At 38.5% G+C, this 22,054-nt stretch overlaps 1 protein-coding gene across 1 annotated transcript in view; it reads left to right on the forward strand.

Moving 5' to 3' along the window:
* The window catches only part of LOC140740814 (rifampicin phosphotransferase-like), a 196,223-nt gene that overhangs the window by 13,986 nt on the left and 160,183 nt on the right, over window positions 1-22,054 (forward strand). The window contains exons 2-5 of the mRNA XM_073070343.1: window positions 13,429-13,563; window positions 14,356-14,480; window positions 17,892-17,960; window positions 21,128-21,241. Coding sequence (XP_072926444.1) covers window positions 13,429-13,563; window positions 14,356-14,480; window positions 17,892-17,960; window positions 21,128-21,241 — 443 coding nt within the window. The remainder of the gene's footprint in view (window positions 1-13,428; window positions 13,564-14,355; window positions 14,481-17,891; window positions 17,961-21,127; window positions 21,242-22,054) is intronic.

Genomic DNA, 22,054 nt, shown 5'->3' on the forward strand with positions numbered 1-22,054 from the left:
GGCAGATGATAGGACATAATTACAGCCAGCAGAGTGAGTATTAGTGCATTAGGGATGCAGAATCAAATAGGGTAGCAAATACAGCACTCAAAGTGTTATATCTCAATGCATGGAGGATAAGAAATAAGGTGGATGATCTTGTTGCACTATTACAGATCGTCAGGTATGATGTGGCCATCACTGAATTGCGGCTGAAGGATGGCTGTAGTTGGGAGCTAAATGTCCAGGGTTACACATTGTATTGGAGGGATAGGAAGGAAGGCAGAGGGGGTGGTATGGCTCTGCTGGTAAAGAATGGCATCAAATCAGAGGAATGATGTGACATAGGATTGGAAAATGTTGAACCCTTGTGGGTTGAGTTAAGAAACTGCCAGTGTAAATAGATCCTGATGGCTGTTATATACAGGCCTCCCAACAGTAGCTGGGATGTGGACCACAGATTACTACAGGAAATAGAAAAGACATGTCAAAAGGGAAATGTTATGATAATCATGGGAGATTTCAACATGGAGGTCAATTGGGGAAAATCAGGTTGGAAGTTGATCTCAAGAGAGATAATTTGTTGAATGCCTACAAGATGGCTTTTTAGAGCAGTTTGTTGTTGAGCATACTAGGAGATCAGCTATACTGGATTGTGTGTTATGTAATGAACCGGAGGTGATTAGTGAGCTTAAGGTAATAGAATCCTTAACAGAATTTGATAGGGAGAAAATAAAGTCTGCTGTGGCAGTTTTTGAGTGGAGTAAAGAAAATTACAGTGGTATGAGAGAAGTTGGCCAAAGTAAGTTGGAAGGAGATGCTGGCAGGGATGACAGCAGAGCAGCAATGGCAAAAGTTTCTGAGAAAACTGAAAAAGGTCCAGAATAGATATATTCTAAAAATGAAGAAATACTCAAATTGCAAAATAGTACAACTGTGGCTGACAAGGGAAGTCAAAGTTAATGTAAAAGCAAAAGAGAGCACACGACAAAGCTAAAATTAGTTGGAAGACAAAGAATTGGGAAGCTTTTAAAAACCTACAGAGAGCAACTAAAAGAACCATTAGGAGGGAAAGATGAAATATGAAAGCATGCTAGCAAACTATCAAAGTGGATAGGAAAAGATTTTCCAAAAAGTTTTAAAAAATAAATAAATAAGCGATGAAAATGGATATAGGACCACCAGAAAATGAAGCTGGAGAAATAATAACCGTGGCCAAGGAGATGCCAGATGAATTAAATGAGAATGTTGCGTCAGTCTTCAGTATGGAAGACACTAGCAGTGTTCTAAATGTTGAAGGATGTGGGGGAAATTAAGTAGGTGAAGTTACGATTACAAGGGAGAAAGTGTTCAAAAAGCTGAAAGACCTAAGGGTACATAAGTCACCTGGACCAGATGAACTGCACCCTATGGTTCTGAAAGAGGTAACAGTAGAGACTGTGGGGGCATTAGTAATGATCTTTCAAAAATCATTAGATGATACCAGAGGAATAGAAAATTGCAAATGCTACTCCACTCTTTAAGAAAGGAGAAAGGCAGCAGAAAGGAAATTATAGACCAGTTAGCCTGACCTCAGTGTTTGGGAAGATGTTGGAGTCAATTGTTAAGGATGAGGTTCTGAAGTACTTGGTAACAGAGGACAAGATGGGACAAAATCAGCATGGTTCCCTTACGGCATAGTTAGAACATTGGTTGATTGGTAGGAGGCAGTGAGTGGGAATAAAAGGATCCTTTTCTGATTGGCTGCCAGTGACAAGTAGGGTTCCACAGGGGTTGGTATTGGAACTGCTTTTTTGTGCTGTGTATCAGTGACTTAGATAATGGAATAGATGGATTTGTTGCCAAGTTTGCAGCTGATACAGAGATTGATGGAGGGGCAGGTAGTCTTGAGAAAACAGGTAGGCTACAGAAGGTGTTGGGCAGAGTAGGAGAATGGGCAAGAGAGTCACAAATTGAAATACAATGTTGAAATATACTGACTGTTTTCTAAACAGGAGGAAAATCTGAGATGCAAAGGGACTTGGGAGTCTTTATGCAGAATACCTTCCTTGCAGGTAGAGTCGGTGGCAAATAAAATATTAGTGTTAATTTCAAGAGATCCAGAACAGAGGAATACAGATGTGATGCTGAGGCTTTATAAGGCACTGTTGAGGCCTCACTTTGAGTATTATAAATTGTTTTGGGCTCCTCATCTAAAAAAAGTGTGCTGGCATTGGAGAGGGTTCAGAAGAGGTTCACAAGGGTGACATCAGGAATGAAAGTGTTATCATATGAGGAATGCTTAATAGCTCTGGATCAGTACTCACTGGAATTTATATGGATGAGGGAGGAACTCCTTGAATCCTTTCGAATGTTGAAAGGCATAGACAGAGTAGATGTGAAGAAGATATTTCCCATGGTGGAGAAGTCTAGAAGAGTGCACAGACTCAGGATAGAGGGGCATCTATTCAAAACAGAGATGCAGAAACATTTCTTTAGCCAGAGCTTGGTGAATTTGTGGAATTTATTATTACAGGCAGCTGTGGAGGCTAGGTCATTGGGTGTATTTAAGGCAGCACTTGATAGGTTCTTGATTGGACACGGCATCAAAGGTTATGGGGAGAAGGCCAGGGAATGGAGCTGAGGAGTGAGAAAAAGGATCAGCCATGACTGAATGGCGGAGCAGACTTGATGAGCTAAATGGCTCGATTCTGCTCCTATGTCCAATGGTCTCGTGATATTGAGGGTGGCAATCGTATTCATTACTTAAATCTGCCTGAGAGAATCTAGAATTAATATCCCTCATCCAAGACCTCAACAGTCCCAGCATCACTACACAAAGGCAATGCGTTAATGTGATGATCACATTGGTTGGCATAGTAGCATAGTGGTTAGCACGATGCTTTACAATATAGATGATCTGGGTTCAATTCCTGCTGCAAACTGTAAGGAGTTTGTACTTTCTCCCCATGACTATGTGGGTTTCCTCCCACAGTCCAATGATGTACCCATTAGTAGGTTAATTGGTCATGGTAAATTGTCCTGTGATTATGCTCCTAAATCCGGGGACTGCTGGGCGATATACTGTAGCTCAAAGGGCTAGGAGGACCTATTCCACACTGTATCTCGATACAATAAATCTTTGACTTGAAACATTTAATTCTGTTGAATGGCAATATTTATTTAATACACTGCCGAATTTTAATTTTAGCCCGAAATTTATATCATGGATTAAATTAATATATTATAAACATTTGGCTTTGGTTCTTACCAATAATCAAAGATCTTTTTTTTTTGTTGTCCCGTGGTACGAGGCAGGGCTGCCCTTTAAGTTCTCTATTATTTGACATTGCTTTAGAACCTTTAGCCATTGCCATTCGTGACTCACCTAATATTTTTGGTTTTACCCGTAGGGAAAGGACTTATAAGTTATCATTATATGCTGATGATTTGTTACTATACATATCTGACCCTGAGAGATCTATTCCTGTTATTTTATCCTTGCTTGCTCAGTTTAGTAGCTTTTCTGGCTACAAACTAAATTTTGATAAGAGTGAATTATTTCCATTAAATATGCAAATTTCAGTCTATAAACATTTACCATTTAAAGTTATTACAGATAATTTTACTTATTTGGGTATTAAAATTACTAAGCAACATAAGGATTTATTTAAAGTTAACTTTTTACCTTTAATCGACCAAGTCAAGCAACTTATTACCAAATGGTCCCCATTATCTTTGTCATTGGTTGGTCGAATTAATGCTATTAAGATGATAGTTTTACCCAAATTTTTATATATATTTCAAGCATTACCAATTTTTAATTCCTAAATCTCTTTTTGACTTTATTGACTCCAAGATATCCTCATATGTGTGGCAAAACAAAAATCCTAGATTAAGTAAAAAATATTTACAGAAGCCTAAGAAGGAAGATTTTACTACTGGGCAGTTAACATTTAATATTTTGGACACACGAATCGGTCATAGTACCTTGCCCACAGTGGGTAAATTTGGATTGTAAATATGTACAAGACTTTCATTGTTTTCTATTTTGGGATCTTTGCTTCTTTTTGCTTTATCTAAACTGAATAAACAAATAATTAATCCTATAGTTAAGCATACATTACAAATATGGTTTCAATTTCATAAATTCTTTGTCTTGAATAAGCTTATCTTATCAAGCCCTATTATATCTAACTTTTTTTCCCAGCCTTTTATGGACCAAGCCTTTGTGTTATGGAAAACAAAAGATATAACATGTTTCCGTGACCTATTTTTATATAACAGCTTTATGTCCTTTGAACAGCTGTCCAACAAATATAATTTGACTAAAACTCATTTTTTTAGATACTTGCAAGTTAGAAATTTTTTGAATAATATGTTTGGCTTTTCCAAAATTATGTCCAATGGCTACTACGCAAAAAATTCTAGCTCTGAATCCTTGCCAGAAGGGTTGAGTAGCCATCATTTATAATATGATCATGAAAATACAGCCAGAGGTATTCAGAAAAAATTAAGAAGGAATGGGAAAAGGGAAGGAATGTTTTGCTCTTGCCCCTGTTTGCAAAATTATTGGAAAGATATTTTTGGTATTGTTTCAACAGTTCTGAACATCAAATTGCAACCGCATCCTATTACTGCAATTTTCCGTTTACCGATGGTGGATTATAGTTGTTTATCCCCCTCAGCCCGGCAGATGATTGCATTTGTCACATTCATGGCCAGAAGATCTATTCTATTGAACTGGAAAGAAATTAATCCTCCAACTACATTTCAGTGGTTTTCTCAAACTTATTTCTTGTTTGAGTTTAGAAAAAATTAGAAGTGTTGTCTTCGACCCTTCAGTTAAATTTGAAGAAACTTGGAGACCATTTATTCAACATTTTCATATGAGCTGAACTGACTTTTCCTAAACCTTATTCTTATCATCTTTAATTATTTGGATAGAGGTGCAGAGTTATTGATGCTACTGTGTATATTTGATATAATGCAAATATAACCACGTTGGTTAGGTTAGTTTTTTCTTTTTTTTGGGGGGGGGGGTTCTTATTTTTTCCATTTTCTTTAACCACTATGAGTTTGGAAGGTTATTATATATGGATTATTAACTATTTGTATTTATACCTTAACCTATTAATAATGTACTCTTAAGATATTTGTACACAATGTTTCATTTATGTTTGTTTAAAATCAATAAAAAAAATTAAAAAAAGAAACATTTAATTCTGTTTCTCCATCCACAAATGCTGTCCGATGTACTGAGTGTTTCCAGCATTTTTGATTTGTATTTCTGATTTCCAAATCTGCGAGTATTCAGTTTACCCTTTCCATTATTGGATAAAATGCCATATGAAGTTGGCCATGCATAGTTGTCGAAGAGATGCCAGCAGATCACTGCAGAGTAATGAAGAGAGAAGACTGGAGATCTGTTAAATCCAGAAGTGTCAGGGGAATTTGTCTCTGAGCACGTTAATGAAACTCAAAGCCAGAAAAATGACAAAGAATGAAATATCCCTTCTGAGTTGCAAATTCAGAACAGTTGTAAATTAATTAGCCAGCTTACAGCATAAACAAGTAATTAGGAACAATTGAATTGGATCAGTTCATCCTTGTACACCAGGATGGAAAAATCTGCAAATGCTGGAAATCCATGCAACACAGACAAAATGTTGGAGGACCTCTGCAGGCTAAGTAGCATCTATGGAAAAGTCTAAACAGTCGCCGCTTCTGGCCAAGACCGTTCATCAGGACTCTGGCAGTGGGTTTGGTTGAGCACATGGTTGAGAAGTCAGAGGGCAGCAGAGATCACAGAGGGGGAGAAGTGAGAGGGGGTTTTATTGAGCTCTACTTGTAGGAAAGACTTAAACTTCTTCAGAATATGCATCTCTGGAAGGGACTTTGCAAAGTGGTGGTAGCACAGACATGAGAAGAGCTGCAGATGCTGGCAATTCAGTTAACACATAAAATGCTGGAGGAATTTTGGAAAAAGTCATCGTATACATCAGGATACAATCAACACACACAAAATGTTGGAGGAACTCAGCAGGCCAGGCAGCATCTTTGGAAAAGACTAAGCAGTCGATGCTTTGGGCTGAAACCCTTCACCAGGACTGATGAAGGGTCTCAACCCAAAGCGTGGACTGCTTACTCTTTTCCAAAGATGCTGTCTGGCCTGCTGAGTTCCTCAAGCATTTTGTGTGTGTTGATTGTATCCTGATGTATACAATGAGATTCTTTGCTCATGTGAAGCTCACTGTAAACATATACATGTTAATTAAAAAAAAAACAACAAATACACCAGCAATGACCATGAAATGTCATCATGGTGCAAGACATAGTAATGTGTGCAAACTGTAATGCAAAAACAAGTACCATGGAGCACTGTGGAACATATTGTGTAGAGCCTTCTACCTTTGTTGCATTACCATTTGGTACAGAGGGGCCACTGCACAGGATCAGTAAAAGCTGTGAAAGGTTGAAAACACAGCGAGCTCCATCATGGGCACTAGCCTCCCCTTCATCAAAGGCATGTTAGAAAGTTGATGCTTCAATAAGGTGGTGTCCATCATTAAGGACCCCCCTCCCCTGTAAGGACATGCTCTCTTCTCATCAGAGGGGAGATACTGCAGCTTGACCCCCAACACACACACAACATTTTAGGAACAGCTTCAGGAAGCTCCATCAGATTTCAGAATGGACCAATGAGCCTATGAACGCTACATCACTATTTTAACTTTTTTTTTTGCACTATTTATGTGTTGCTCAGTACTGCTGCCACAAAACTGCAAATTTCACATAAACCTGGTTCTGTATCTGATATTAAAATGCTAAAGTGACAAAAAGGGCAGGGGTAGAAGTAAGGATTTGAGCACATGCCTCTTGAGTCTGAGCAATGACTAATGTCCGAAAAAAACCGAGGAATGTGGCATGTAAAAGCACCAGTGCTTGTATCAAATTCAACTAAGTCAAAAGTTTAATTATTATGCAAACATATATGGATACAACCAAACAAGATGGCGTTCCTCTGGGGCAAAGGTACAAAATGGCACATTCAAATATAGTGAGCAAACATTCAAAATAGCAAAGAAATATTCACTCAAAAAATATATAGTCCAAGATCTTGAGTGACAACAATTGATGGTGCAGTCTCTTGGTAGTGTGCATACCTCAGCAATCAGCCTGTCATTCCATTGCTCAAACCTGGGAAGGGAGAGACCAGTCCCCAGCCGAGCATGGACGCCATGCTGCAATACTCTCGCGGCTCGAGGTCTACTCCTCACAACAGCCGAGGCTGCACAGCTACCGTATCGTCTGTTGTGCCACCAGGCAAGGATAACGGGCCTCCTGCAACTTGCATTATCACTGTCCAACAAGAATCGTGCAACAGCAAATGAAACTACCGAGACCATCTCCCATGGTTGTACTGCACGCTGCCTTCACACAGCAACTCCGGTGCCTTCAAGTAGCAGGTAGCAACACAGTCTGCAGCCAGGTCAGCTCCTCCTGACCCAAAATGTCTCCTCTGACGTCCCGGCTGGCTCTGCTGCCGACATCAGTTCAGCGAGTCCGATCAACGAGCAGCTCACTGATGGAGTAGCCCTGCAGCACCCAATGTTCTTGGCGTAGAATTGTCTTTCGATTGTTTAAAAAAACACATTTTACAAAGAGAAGCGCACCTTTGGTTGGCCTCCCAGAGACCGCTATGTTTGAGCACGCTGCTGTCTTACTGGAAGCTTGAAGTAGATCAAGGTCACAACAGCTGGGTCTTGCAATGTAAAGTAAAGGATACTAGCAACAAGCAGTGAGAGTTATAGTTATGAGCGGTGAGTCTATACAAGGTAGCTTTCAACTCCAAGCTTGAGTTGAGTCTCACAGGCCTGAATTTCAGTGCTGAATGTTGAGGTACTAGTGGCTGAATGCTGTGGAATAACTGGAAAAGGAAGAACATGGGGTGTTGTTGAAAAGACCTTCAGTAAGGAGCTCCTCATCCCAGGAACAATCTCGTAGCTTTCCTACTCAGCCTAGTGGGATCTTGTTACGAATTCACCCTGTAATGTTCTCCAATTCAGTTAATGTCCTTAAACTGTACCTTCATATAGCAACAATCAAAAGATCACCTCCTACTTGTGTTATCTTTTGCACAATTATTCTGAATCATTTGCTTCTGCCTTTTAACCCATCAAACCTTCTCCTGCGCCTATGACAATCAAAGCCAGGAATGTACCAGCTAAGTACTGAAGAAGCTCAATTATCAGTCAGACAGAATGATCTGATACACCGATTGTGTAATGTATCTAGTAGGCTAGTTTAGGGATCTATTCCCTACAGTCTAAATCATCCAACTCCACATCGCCCAGTAGCGCTCAGTGATGAAATGTTTTGAGAGGGTGGTCATGACTAGAATGAATTCCTCCCTCAGCAAGGACCTGGATCCATTGCAATTTGCCTATTGCCACAATAGGTCAATGGCAGACACAATCCCAATGGCTCTCCACACTGCTTTAGACCACCTGGACAACACAAACACCTATGTCAGGATGCTGTACATCGACTATGGCTCAGCATTTAATACCATCATTCTCACAATTGTGATTGAGATATTGCAGAACCTGGGCGTCTGTACCTCCCTCTGCAATTAGATTCTCGACTTCCTAACTGGAAAACCACAACTATGCAGATTGATGATAACATATCTTCCTCACTGATGATCAACACTGACACACCTCAGGGGTGTATGCTTAGCACTCTGCTGTACTCTGAATATACACATAACTGTGTGGCTAGGCATAGCTCAAATAATATATATAAATTTGCTGATGATACAACATTTTTGGTAGAATCTCAGGTGGCGACGAAAGGGCATATAGGAGTGGGATATGTCAACTAGTGGAGTGGTGTTGCAGCAACAACCTGGCGGTTAACGTCAGTAAGACAAAAGAGCTGATTGTGGACTTCAGGTAGGGTAAGATGAAGGAACACATACCAATCCTCATAGAGAGATCAGAAGTGGAGAGAGTGAGCAGCTTCAAGTTCTTGGGTGTCAAGATCTCTGAGGACCTAATCTGGCCCCAACATATTGATGCAGTTATAAAGAAGGCAGGACAGCAACTATACTTTATTAGGAATTTGAAGAGATTTGGCATGTCAACAAATGCACTCAAAAACTTCTATAGTTGTACCATGGAGAGCATTCTGACAGGCTGGATCTGGTATGGAGGGGCTATTGCACAGGACCGAAAGAAGCTGCAGGTTATAAATCTAGTCAGCTCCATCTTGGGTACTAGCCTACAAAGTAGCCAGGACATCTTCAGGGAGCAGTGTCTCAGAAAGGCAGCGTCCATTATTAAGGACCCCCAGCACCCAGGGCATGCCCTTTTCTCACTGTTACCATCAGGGAGGAGGTACAGGAGCCTGAAGGCACACACTCAGTGATTCAGGAACAGCTTCTTCCCCTCTGCCATCCGATTCCTACCTCACTACCTCACTTTTTTTTAAACATACAGTATTTCTGTTTTTTTGCATGTTTTTGATCTATTTAATATGTGTATACTGTAATTGATTTAATATTTTAATTTTTCTCTTCTCTATTATGTATTACATTGAACTGCTGCTGCTAAGTTAACAAATTTCACGTCACATGCCGGTGATAATAAACCTGATTCTGATTCATCAAAGTTAATTAGACTGCATGTTCAAGACTAATGTCGCTGCCACTTTAAAGAAAAAGTTAACATAACATGGAATGCCAAGGGCTCCAAATGCTACAATGTAAACTCATAAGTTAAAAGGCAGAATTCATCATTGTATAATTGTAAATCAAATCCTAAGCTTAATGTGATCATATAAAAATGTTTATTAAACAGCTTGCTACAGTTCGGAAAAAGAGAATGTTTATATAAAGGAAAGGGGTCAAACAAGTTCATGGCTGGAAAACAGAGGAGTAATTTGCTCTTTGACACCTATTTGAGTGTGTCCTGTCTCGGTGCTGTATTTGACAAAGTATTTCATGTATTATTTAAAAGGAAATGTGATTGACATTGTAAATAGAGTGTATGTAAGGACAGTAATTGTAGAGAGATGTATTGATGACCTTTCCTGTGTCTTTTGCTATGAATAAGTTATTAAGAAATGGCCTGTTAATAGTGTACAGGCTCTATGCAAAAAAAATCAAGCCTGCTGAGTCTCAATTGATCCTACCCCACCACCACGACTGCTTTACGACAGCCCTGAAGATTCATTCCTTTTAGACACTTAACCAGCTGCATTTGAATGCTACAAATTAAATGTTTCCTGTTTTAAAAAAAATAGTGTGAGTCATTGGGGACGTGCCAAATTTCCTAGGCCTCCTGAAGAAGTAGAGCTGTTGGTGTGCTTTCTTGGCTATAGTGTTACTTAGCTGGACTAGGGCAAATTGTTGGTGATATGTATAACCAGGAACTTGAAGCTCTCAACCAACTCAACCTCATCACTATTGATGCAGACATTGCATCATTATTTGCTACATGGTTAATTCATTAAACCTTAACAGTATCTTCAAATACCACTTCAGGCCTTTTCAGTGCAGGTCCAGAATGAAGGCTGTGATTTGTCCTCTTGCAAACAGATTGCTAAAGTTCAATAGTTTCAGTTCACGTTTGTTGACAAAATTCCAGTGAAGTCTTATCACAATGACAACTTCATTACTTCAGTAATGTTTAAAAAGCACTCAAGCAATGCTTGCTGTTTAATTCCTCTCATTATCTTCCTCAACCAACAGCGTGGTCATGCTTCAGATTATTCATGTGTGCTGGAAATGTTCTAATAAGCAATATTAGTAGGTGTGGCTCTATCTGGCTGAATGTTTTTAGAAATAAACAATCTTCAGTCCAAAGCTGTTAATTAGTTTTTTAATTAAAGAGGTATTTTTGTACAGATACATTTCCCATTCTCCAACGTCCTAAAATAGAAAAGATCTACAAGGCAGAAACATTTGCAATTAGTATATGTAAATAACCCCCCACCCTATGGAACATAAATGGTGAAAGGTTGCCATTATCGAGTTCTTGCTGAATCTTAAATTCCTCCCAAGCCACGTAATAATAATTGAGGTTCCCACACTAATTTGCAAAGGGATAATCCTACTTGGGTATGTTTGCAGATTTGTAATTTTACTTAATCTTCAAGTAGCTGTATTTATGATATTACTTTTGAGAGATGCAGTTTACTTTGCTGAGTTGCTCAAAGCCAGACTGAAAGCACACGTGTTAAAACAACTATGGTCTAACGAACTTCGCTGATTTTACATCTAATTGTTACAGATTAAATGTTCCTCAGGTAATGTGGGATTGCATTATCACTCTGCTCGGATTCATTTAGAGATCAGCAACTGCATTATCTAAGTGTAACTGGAAAACATTTTCAAACTTATCACACTTGGAATGCTAAACCTTGTTACAATGACCTAAACCTAATACAGCATAATTTGTAAAAGGCAAACACTTGAAAATTACAAGTGTAAGAAAGTAGTCAACAATGATAACTTGGGCTTTGCTGATTTCCTCCCTCTGAAAATTTACTGACAAGTTTCATCCATTTTTTTTAATCTCCTCTAACATATTATTTCATACTGTTTATCATCACTTTTTTTATGTGAGGGAGTGAGTTGAGAGTTAAGGGTTTTTGATGTTCCAGCTGCTGTTTTCCATGTTGGTGAGCTGTTAGATTTTTGTGCAAGGAAGTGGGTGGAGGTTTCGGGGTTTGCAAGTTTTGTTTCTTTTTTTGGGGGGGGGGGCAGTCGGGGAAGGTGATTTCTTTCAACAATGCCCATGTTTTTTCTGTATTTTATGGCCAGCTGGACAAGATGAATGTCAGAGTTCTATTGTGCATGCATATCTTGACAATAAAATAAACCTTTGAAAATGCTCTATTTCATAACACAAAAAAAAACAGCAGGATGCCATAATCTGAGGTAAAGTTTCATTTATTGTAATTTGTTTATAATTGCCCCTGAAATACAGAGACAACCTTCGTTTGGCATGCAATCTATACAGATAATTTCAGAACACAAGTACTGTCTTGGATCATGACATCAAAGAAAAAGGACCTTAAGTGCATTTAGTCCATGCAACTGTTATTCTGCTTAATCACATTGATCCTGGATCGAAGGTATGGCTTTCCAAGCCCCTCGTATCCATGTACTTACCTAAACTTCTCTTAAATGTTGAAATCAAAACTGCATTCACCGCTTCCTCAGGCAACTCACAGCATCCTCAGAGTGCAGAAGTTCTCCCTCAGGTTCTGCTTAAATATTTCACCTTACATCCTTTACCTATGTTCCCTAGATCTTGTTTCACCCAACCTCAGTGGAAAGGGCTTGCTTGCATTAAACCTGTCTATATCTCTCATAATTTCTACCCAATCTCCTCTCCTTCTCCTACATTCCAGGGATTAAAGTCCTAACTGATTCAACTTTTCCCTATAACTCGGCAATATTGTTAAGAATTTTTCTGTACACTTTCAATCTTACTGATGTCTTTCCTGTATTTTGCACCTTGAGGTAGTACAAAGGAAAAACAATAACCACATAATATAGTTGTATATAGTTTCACTTAGAAAGTACAGTGCAGGTAATCAATAAGATGCAAAAGGTGATGACAAGGTAGAACGTGAGATTAGTAAACTGAAATACAATGACAACCATTTTACATGCAATCTATACAGATAATTTTGGAACATAAATAGAGTCTTAGACTCTGGATGTGAAATGTGTACATTATTGGGCATGAACTTTAAATTCTGTATGCAGCTATATTCCAATCACAAGAAATATGTAGCCATGAGAATGCAATATTGTTTCAGTAACTGCATATGCATATGAAGTATAAGCTAAAAAGTTTGAGAACATTGTTAATCAAGAGCTTTGAATAAATCCAAATGGAATACTTTGCAGGAGGCCCTGTGAGAAGAACAATTTTTCTGAATGTTCTATCGTTCAGTAATATTCAACTTGTACAGTTGACACCAAAGTGTCATCTTTGTAATCAACGGCATGAGATTAGAAAACCGTGAATGCAATGGACAATTGGCCCCAAGTTCCACTGCCATCTTATTTGGAAAAAAACAGAGCAAACATAAATCACATCAATGATCAATACAATGTTTTGATGTGCATCTCTCCTGATAACGAGAAAAGCAATCTGATCCAGATGGAAAATTATCACAGGGATAAAGATACAAAGAAGGAAAAGCACACTGTTGTCAGCTCTTTATAAGGCTTGGAAGCAGTTCTATACTGTGTGGGGGAAAATGTCTAGGCTTAAGGAGCTTACCTGTCTGCAACATTTTATTGTGTGAAGTATAAATTTATGCAAGTAATTGCATGTTTTAAGTGATTGCATATTAGCAGGGAAAACCGCTATACAGCATCGATGAGTTTTGAAATCGTTATTTTACCATGGTAACAGGTCTTTGCCTCTTTCTATATCTTTGTAGGCTATCGACTCTGTTTATTTCATGGGATTCACACAGACAGATAAAACCTATGTTGTTGTTCGTATTTGCCGGAAACCAAATGGCTTGTGTGAAATGTGGTTACTGCTTCGAGTTGATGGAATCGGATGCTTCCAGGTAGGTTGTGTTGGCTCTGGGGCTTCCACAGCAGCTGATGGAAACTATTTGCATTTTATTTTTAATAAAATCAATGGCACCTGCTTCATTTAAACCAGATAATCAGTGAAGTACAGGGCTGCGGAAACTACCATGTGGCACTGAGGAAAGCTGCGAAATAGGTTGGTGCAATGTACGATACAGCGCTTTTATGTTCATGTAGATCTGATAAGCAAACCAGTGGAATGCTAACAAGCCTGCAATGGGTTTGCTTCATTTTCGTCCCCGACTCCCCCGATCAGTATTGCAAATTCTTTGGCATTTCGGAAGCACTGTAAAGACTAACCTTAGGCTTTTTCAGTATACTGTAAAGTAGAACCCTGAATGAGATTTGGGTAGCACAGTGGTGCAGCACCTAGTCCTACCGCCTCCGCTGACGGGTTTGATGTAGATCTCGGGCTCCCTCTGTTGCACATTCCAATTATATACGTTAAGATAAGAACAACGATCATTTCTCAATAGATAGTTACACAAGGATATCAATAATTACAGCATTCCTCTAACCTCAATACCCTGTGGCCTTTAGAGTTGATTATGTGAAGTTAATGCAGTTAAAAGAAGGGTTGCTATTACCATCTGTAAGGTAATTCAAAAGAAGCTATATTTAAAATGAATAATACATTAATAGGTTTCATGATTTTCAATATCAACTTTTACTATATGTGGGCTGCCAACATTCAGGCTGGTAAGTGAAATCATTTCTCCATGTACTTGTGGTAAACTTCTGTATTTCTGTCAAAATGTATCTTTCAGCATCCCAACCTTCCAGACTCTATCTGTCCTTTGGACAGTAAGGACGCCTGGAGTGCAGGTGGACTAAAACTGGAGTGTTTGGAGCCACATCGGAAATGGCGAATTTTCTTTAATGGACTTCTGAGGTTAGTATTGTGTCTAATGAAGATGTGACATTTCCTACCATTCAGTATCATACCTTTAGTTAATGGCAGGAAGCAGCATTCTTTGGAGTTCAATTCATTTCAATATCTAAACAAATCTTATTGTGTATGAGAAATGTACATATTCTAAATAGTCTTGAAAACTCAGAGGCCAGTAAGAGTCATGAGAAACTTAAATGGCTAATTAATGAGTGTTGTGAAAGCAGAGATGCATTTTAACTGTGAATTATGCTTGAGACTTTTTTCTTTTCTTTCTTTCTTTTTAAATCTTTTTATTAATTTTAAGAAAAACATTAGTGAAATATGAATACAAAACGTTTGAGAGTACATAATTAATAGTTTAAACAGACAATCAGATACGTAATAATCAATATATAAGGCCTCCCAAACTCATAGTATTAATGTAAAAGAATCGAAAAAGAGAAAAAAAAAACCCCAACAAAAACTAAAAGAAAACTTAAAAAAAAAACTAACCAACATGGGCAATTGCATAATGTTAAATACATACAGTAGTGTCGATAACTCCGAACCTCCATCCAAATAATTAAGGATAATAACAGTAAGGTTTAGGATCAGACCATTTAACTCATGAAAATGTTGAATAAATGTTCTCCAAGTTTCCTCAAATTTAACTGAAGAGTCAAAAACCACACTTCTAATTTTTTTTAAACTCAGACAAGAAATAGTTTGAGAAAACCACTGAAATACAGTTGGAGGGTTAATTTCTTTCCAATTCAGTAAAATAGATCTTCTAGCCATTAATGTAACAAATGCAATCATTCGTTGAGATGAAGCGGATAGACGATTATTATCTATCATTGGTAAACCAAAAATTGCAGTAAAAGGATGCGGTTGGAGATTGATATTTAAAACTCTTGAAATAATATTAAAAATATCTTTCCAATAATTTTGTAAACAAGGACAAGACCAAAACATATGAGTCAATGAAGCAACATCAGAATGACATCTGTCACAGGTTGAATTAACATAAGAATAAAATCGAGCAAGTTTATCTTTAGACATGTGAGCTCTATGTACAACCTTAAATTGTATTAGGGCATGTTTAGCACAAATAGAGGACGAATTTACCAATGATAAAAATTTTTCCCATTCCTCAGTAGATATAGGACAATGCAATTCTTCTTGCCATTCCTTCTTAATTTTTCCTGATACATCTGGCTGTACACTCATAATCATATTATAAATGATAGCTACTAAACCCTTTTGACAAGGATTGAGGGCTAAAATTCTTTCTGTAATGTCCAATGGACATTCTTTCGAAAAAGACTTTAATTCATTATACAGAAAATTTCTGACTTGCAAATATCTAAAAAAAAGGGTTTTAGGTAAATTATATTTATTAGATAGCTGTTCAAAGGACATAATGTTATCATCCAAAAACAGATCACAAAAACATGTTATACCTTTTGTTTTCCATAAAAGAAAAGCTTGATCTATAGATGAAGGCCGAAAAAAGTAGTTAGATATTATAGGACATGACAGCATAAACTTATTCAAGCCAAAAAATTTACGAAATTGAAACCAAATTCGTAATGTATACTTGACTATAGGATTAGTTATCTGTTTATTCATTTTGAATAATGAAAAAGGAAGTGAAGATCCTAAGATTGAGATCAGTGAAAAATCTTGCACAGATTTACATTCCAAATTTACCCATTGTGGGCAAGCAGCTGTAGTCAATTCTTGTGTCCAGAATATTAAATACCGTATATTAACTGCCCAATAGTAGAGACTTTTTTTATGTTTAAGTGTACAAATGAGAAATGTCTAGCCTATCCAGCCACTCCTTATAACCCAAGACCTCTACTCCCAGTACCTCCTCGTTTGTCTTTGATGCATCCTCTCCTGATCAATGACATCCTTCCTTTAGCAGGGTGACTAGAAGTGTATGCCCTCACTAATTCCTTGTGTAGCTGAAACATGACGTCCCAACTCCTGCATTCTGATCAATGAAGACAAGACTGCCGAACATCATCTTCTTAAGATTAGATTAAGCTGAGATGAGCTTTATTTGACCTATGTATGTTTAAACATATAGTGAAATATGTTGTTTTGTGTCAGTGGGTTACTCCAAGGTTCGGATTTGAGAACTCATTTTTGGTTTGGAATGTTTTTGTTCGTGTCAGTTGTTAGCATGATTTGTTTTGTTTTCCTTCTCTTGCACATCGAGTGTGGTCTTTTATTTTTACTCTTTTGTTCTTTAATTGGGTTCTTTTGGGTTTCTTGCTTTGTGGTTACCTGTGAGCAAGCAAACCTCAAGGTTGTATAATTTATCCTTTCTTTGATAATAAATAAAGGAGTCTTGAACCTTGACCTGGACAACACAATCAAAGATGTGCTGGGGGCAGCATGCAGGTGTCACCATGTTTCTGGCACATCTTCGGGGTGTGTTATCATTGATGTAAACAATGCATTTCACTGTATGTCTTGATATTTTGATGTATACATGACAAACAAAGCTAATCTTAAAATGTTAGTCTTCATTATGGAGATTCAGTTTATTATGTTATGCGTGGAGAATAGCCTGATTTTATGTCCATAATTTTTTATACAACCAATCAACCCGTTTCTTCTCGTTGCCAGACAACCAGTGTATTGCCTTATCCTTTTAATATTTTCCAGTTGTCTAGTTGCTGGAGATGTCTTTGCCACTCCTATTTTGGTCACTTAGGCAAATACGATTTATTTATAGCTGGGACTTGTGCTGCCTAGATTCTTGTCTCAGGAGTTCTTTGCCTTTTCCAAATCCTTTCCTTAAAACCAGTCCCTTTGTTACAGGTGTCCTAATATCTTACGTGCCTAAATTCCAAAATATTCCTTTTTAGCGACATGGGACTTTGCAGAAGTATAACAACATTTGTTCCAATAACATTTCACAATATGTGCTTGGAGAAATATGACTGTACTTTGCTTTAGGCCATTCCTGTAATGGGGTAATGTATTTGGAAAACCTTCAAAGAAATGGGAAATTCCTCTGATTGCTTCACTTTCTGTTTCTGAACATTCCAAAGTGAGTAAAGTGTCTGGTGCAAATGCAGCACTAATCTGTTAATGCAGATCATATAATGCACTGACTTTCACTGTGCATATTTTTCCAATGAAGGCACACTGATTTCTTATTGCCTGTCTATCTAATTGTATCATAGATCAATCAGAATGCACCTCACTTTACAGCATGCATATGAGAGTAGGTGACAACACGCTTGGCTGTTTTACAAGAGTATCCCTGACATTTTCCTCCTTTTTGATTGCCATTAGTCTCTCATTGAAAACATACTACTTCATACTTATGAAGTAATTAAAAAAAACCCACTAGCATTCTGTGATGTTATTTTTACAAATCTGCTTGTCTGTTTTTTCTTTTATATGTAGAAAAGGACCATACAGGGACACATGTATGGAAGAAGAAGGCGAGCTTGTGCATGTGAAGATGTCTTTTGTGTAAGTTTTTAGTAAATTGGAAGAAAAGGCAAAGTGAAGAATATGTTTTTGAAACAATTCAGAAATATGTAGTGCCTTCTGCACACAGACTGAATCCAATGAAAATGTGTCAAACACCTGCAAATTTTATGCACTGTTTTGACCAGTTAATTATCTCTTAGAATCTTGGCATCAGTATTTTTGAACTGAGGGTTTGGTTTGTTTATTTCATGGTCTACTGCATGACTAGCTGGCTGGTGGTGTAGTGGCATCAGTGCTGGACTTCAGAGCAAAGGCTCCTGAGTTCGAATCCAGCCGGCTCCCTTGCACGCTTTCCATCTGTGCTGGGTTGAGCGTTGAGCTAGCTACTCGACCTCGTGAAAATAAGAAAGCCTGCTAAAAAAAAAAACACCATCACAACAGCATCCCGATGACTCCACTTGGAGTTAGAGGCTTGCTTTCTTCTTCTACTGCACAACCGGGTCAGGAGTTAGTAAACCAGGCCAAAAAGAATAGCAGTGAATGTTTCAGACTTTTACAGTATTTCAGTTGGTTTGTGATCACTTAATGATAAGTTTCAAAATAAAAGCTTGAAGTTATTAATTGAATTTACATTTGCCATGGATTTATTGTCTGGATTGCTAATTTGTTAATGTAACCCATGTGCCAAGGTTGTAACCTATAGATACTCCTGATCCACAAAGTACTGGATTTCATTTTTGATCATTGGCATATGCTGTGTTAACTCAACATGAATGAAGAGAATGCTGTCAGTGGAAATGCACCACCTGCTAGAAGGAAAGAGGCCATTTTCTGCTCCAAATTGTTTGCCAGTAAATGGAATAATTGCACCTGGTCTTTCAGGAAAGGAAATGTTGAGAGTTTACATTTCGAGAGCACATTTTGCAGCCCTGTCAGGAGCTCCTGAACAATTTCCCAGTCTATGCAGTTTTGGAGTGTTTGGCTGCCAAAACAAGTCAGACTTACAATAGGTATTAGCAAACCCATTAATAGCAGCCTCAGTTGAAATACCTAACCATTGGATAAAAAATGTTGCTCCCTACTTCCAGAAGTCATTTCTATTGAAGTTGGTGTAAAATAGCCTGGAAATGGCAGGTTTGGTGAAGGAGAGAGAATGTAGTTTCCCCCTCTTCCCCCCCTCTTCCCCCCCTTCCCCCCCTCTCTTCCATAACATTTGACCAAGCAGTCCAGAGTGCCTTGTGTGCACATCACATTTGCTATACTGTACTGAGAATTAAACAAGTACACTGAATGGCCACTTTATTAGGTACACCGGTACACCTGCTTGTTAATGCAAATATATAATCAACCAATCATGTCGCACCAACTCAATGCATGAAAACAAGAGGATCAGTTGTTGTTTAGACCAAACATCAGAATGAGGGAGAAATGTGATCTAAGTGACTTTGACTGTGGCATGGTTGGTTGTGCAAGGTTTGAGTGTCTCCAAAACTGGGAATCTCCTGGGATTTTTATACACAACAGTCTCCATTAATTTCACAAAGAATGGTGTGAAAACAAGTGGTCAGAGGACAATAGTCAGAATATTTCAGATGGACAGTATCTCAGATAGCCATGTGTTACAACAGTGGTGTCTAGGAGAGCATCTCTGAACTTATAACATCTTGAACCTTGAAGTGGATGGGCTACAGGAGCATGAAACCACAAACATGCATTCAGTGGCCACTTTATTAGGTACAGGGGTACCCAATAAAGTGGTCATTGTGTGGGTTTCTTTATACAGTATATGTACATATTGGGAAATGACTGTCTGTATAGGTACCATAGTTAATTCCTAGGGCCACTTGAATCAAGTGATTTCCTCTGAGAAACAATGTACCTGAAGTTCCAATAGAGAGCAGGGCTTATTTGCATTGTTGCATGCTGTAAATTTCAAGATGGTTACTGCTTCTAAGTTTCAATAGTATGTTTTTGTAGTAAAGTACAGACGTGACGATTCTTATATCAGTGGTTCCTAAAATAACCAGATATTCTGCCTCTGTCTCTCCCCTACCCAGACAGAATATGTCCTCTTCCTTCAAAGAAAATGGGTTCCCTTCCTCCACCATCAATGCTGCCCTCACCCATGTCTTTTCCATTTTGCACACATCTGTCCTCACCCCATCTTACCTCCACCACACTAGGGATGGGGCTTCTCTTGTCCTCACTTATAATTCTCATAATTTCCATCTCTGACAGGATCCCTCCACCAAGCACAACTTCCCCTCTCCCTCCCCGCCACTTTCTGCTATCTGCATGCATTGCACCTGACACAACTTCCTTGTCCAGTCATCTTTCCCCACTTATCCTTGCAAGCAGAACAGGTGCCACACCTGCCCCTACACCTTGTCCCTGACTAGCATTCAGAGCCTCAAACAGTGCTTCCAGGTGAGGCAACGCTTCTCTTGGGAGTCTTTGGGATCATCTACTGTATTCTATGTACGCAGTGTGGTCTCATGCATTTTGACACGACATAGATTGGGAGATCACTTCACCGAGCACCTTCACTCTGTCTGTCACAAAAAGCGGGATCACCTGATGGCCACTCATTTCAATTTTACTTCTCTTTCCCTTTCTGACATGTCAGTCCATGGCTTTCTCTGCTGCCACAATGAGGCCACACTCTGGTTGGAGGAGTAGCACAGGGTAGCCTCCAAGCTAATGGCATGAACATCAATTTATCAAACTTTTGGTAATTGTCCCTCCCCCTTCACCATTCCCCATTCCTATTTCCCCCTTTCACCTTATCTCCTTACCTGCCCATCACCTCCCTCTGGTGTTCCTGAACCTTCCTTTTCTTCCACGGCCTTTTGTCCTCTCCTATCAGATTCCCCCTTCTCCAGACCTTTATCTCTTTCACCAATCAACTTCCCAGCTCTTTACTTCACCCTCTTCCCCCTCTGTTTCACCTGCCACCTAACACCTTGCACTACTTTCTCCCCTCCACCCACCTTCTTACTCTGACCTCTCCTCTTCCTTTCCAATTCTGACAAAGATTATTGGCCTGATACGTCAACTGTTTATTTTTTAAGATAAAAAATTAAGATAAATTATTGAAGGGTTTGTATACAACCATTTGTAGATACAGGTAGTATTGTTGATGCCTGAAAGGAAATATTTAGATTATTCTTGTGCACTAACTCTTTTCCCTTTTTTTTTACGGATAGCTGGACATCCTTTTCCACTGTCTTTAATTTCGACACCGATATTCATCCAAGTGCCTTTGCTCAGAGCATTGCTAAAGAGAAGTGGAGTTTAAAGTTCATGAAAAATCTACAAAAGTGAGTTTTGGGACTTTTCCAGTAATAAACACATTTTTAAAACATTATGCTCTTGTCATAAAGTGAATATTGGCACATTAGCCTTGAGTATTAGAATACATGCCAATGGTTGAGTGAAAAGTGAAAATCTCAGAAAATATTTCATAATTCATTAGATGTTTGTGAAAAGGAGCTCGTTTTTTTTTTAAAAAATGTCTACCACTTATAAGTTTTCCTGCATTCAAAATTCAGTTTGTTCTAACTTAAGGGGCTGTTTGAGACTGCAAAAAAAATCAATCTGTTACAGGTAGACTATAAACATTATATATTTATAAGATTCTTTACACCCGGTATAAAGATAATAGAGTCTATTCTTCCAGACTCTGGTTGTGACTATGGTGTAGACCATAATACATAGGAATCAGGCCATTTGGCTCATGAAGTCAGCTCTGCCATTCAGTCATGGCTGAGTATTTTCCTTTTTTACCTCAATCTCCTGCCTCTTTCACATACCCCCTGACACCTTTACTGATCAAGAAATATCAACCTCCGCATTAAACACCCCTTTTGTGCAGTCTCTTTTCCACCAACTACGTGTGATCTGCTGACTGACGTTTTTAACATCCTGGTTGTGCTTTTTTTTCCCCTCCTCTGGGTTTGTTTTTATTTTTTGCTCTGAACTGTCCCATCCTTTGGCATTTCACATCAATTACCAATCAACCCTGTTTCCTCTCACACTTACACATGTCCTGAGCTATCTCTTATCCGTTATCTTTTTCCTAATTATAGATAATAGACAGTAGGTGCAGGAGTAGGCCATTCAGCCCTTCTAGC

Source organism: Hemitrygon akajei, chromosome 17 (genome assembly GCF_048418815.1).
Source record: "Hemitrygon akajei chromosome 17, sHemAka1.3, whole genome shotgun sequence".
Classification (NCBI taxonomy): Eukaryota; Metazoa; Chordata; class Chondrichthyes; order Myliobatiformes; family Dasyatidae; genus Hemitrygon; species Hemitrygon akajei.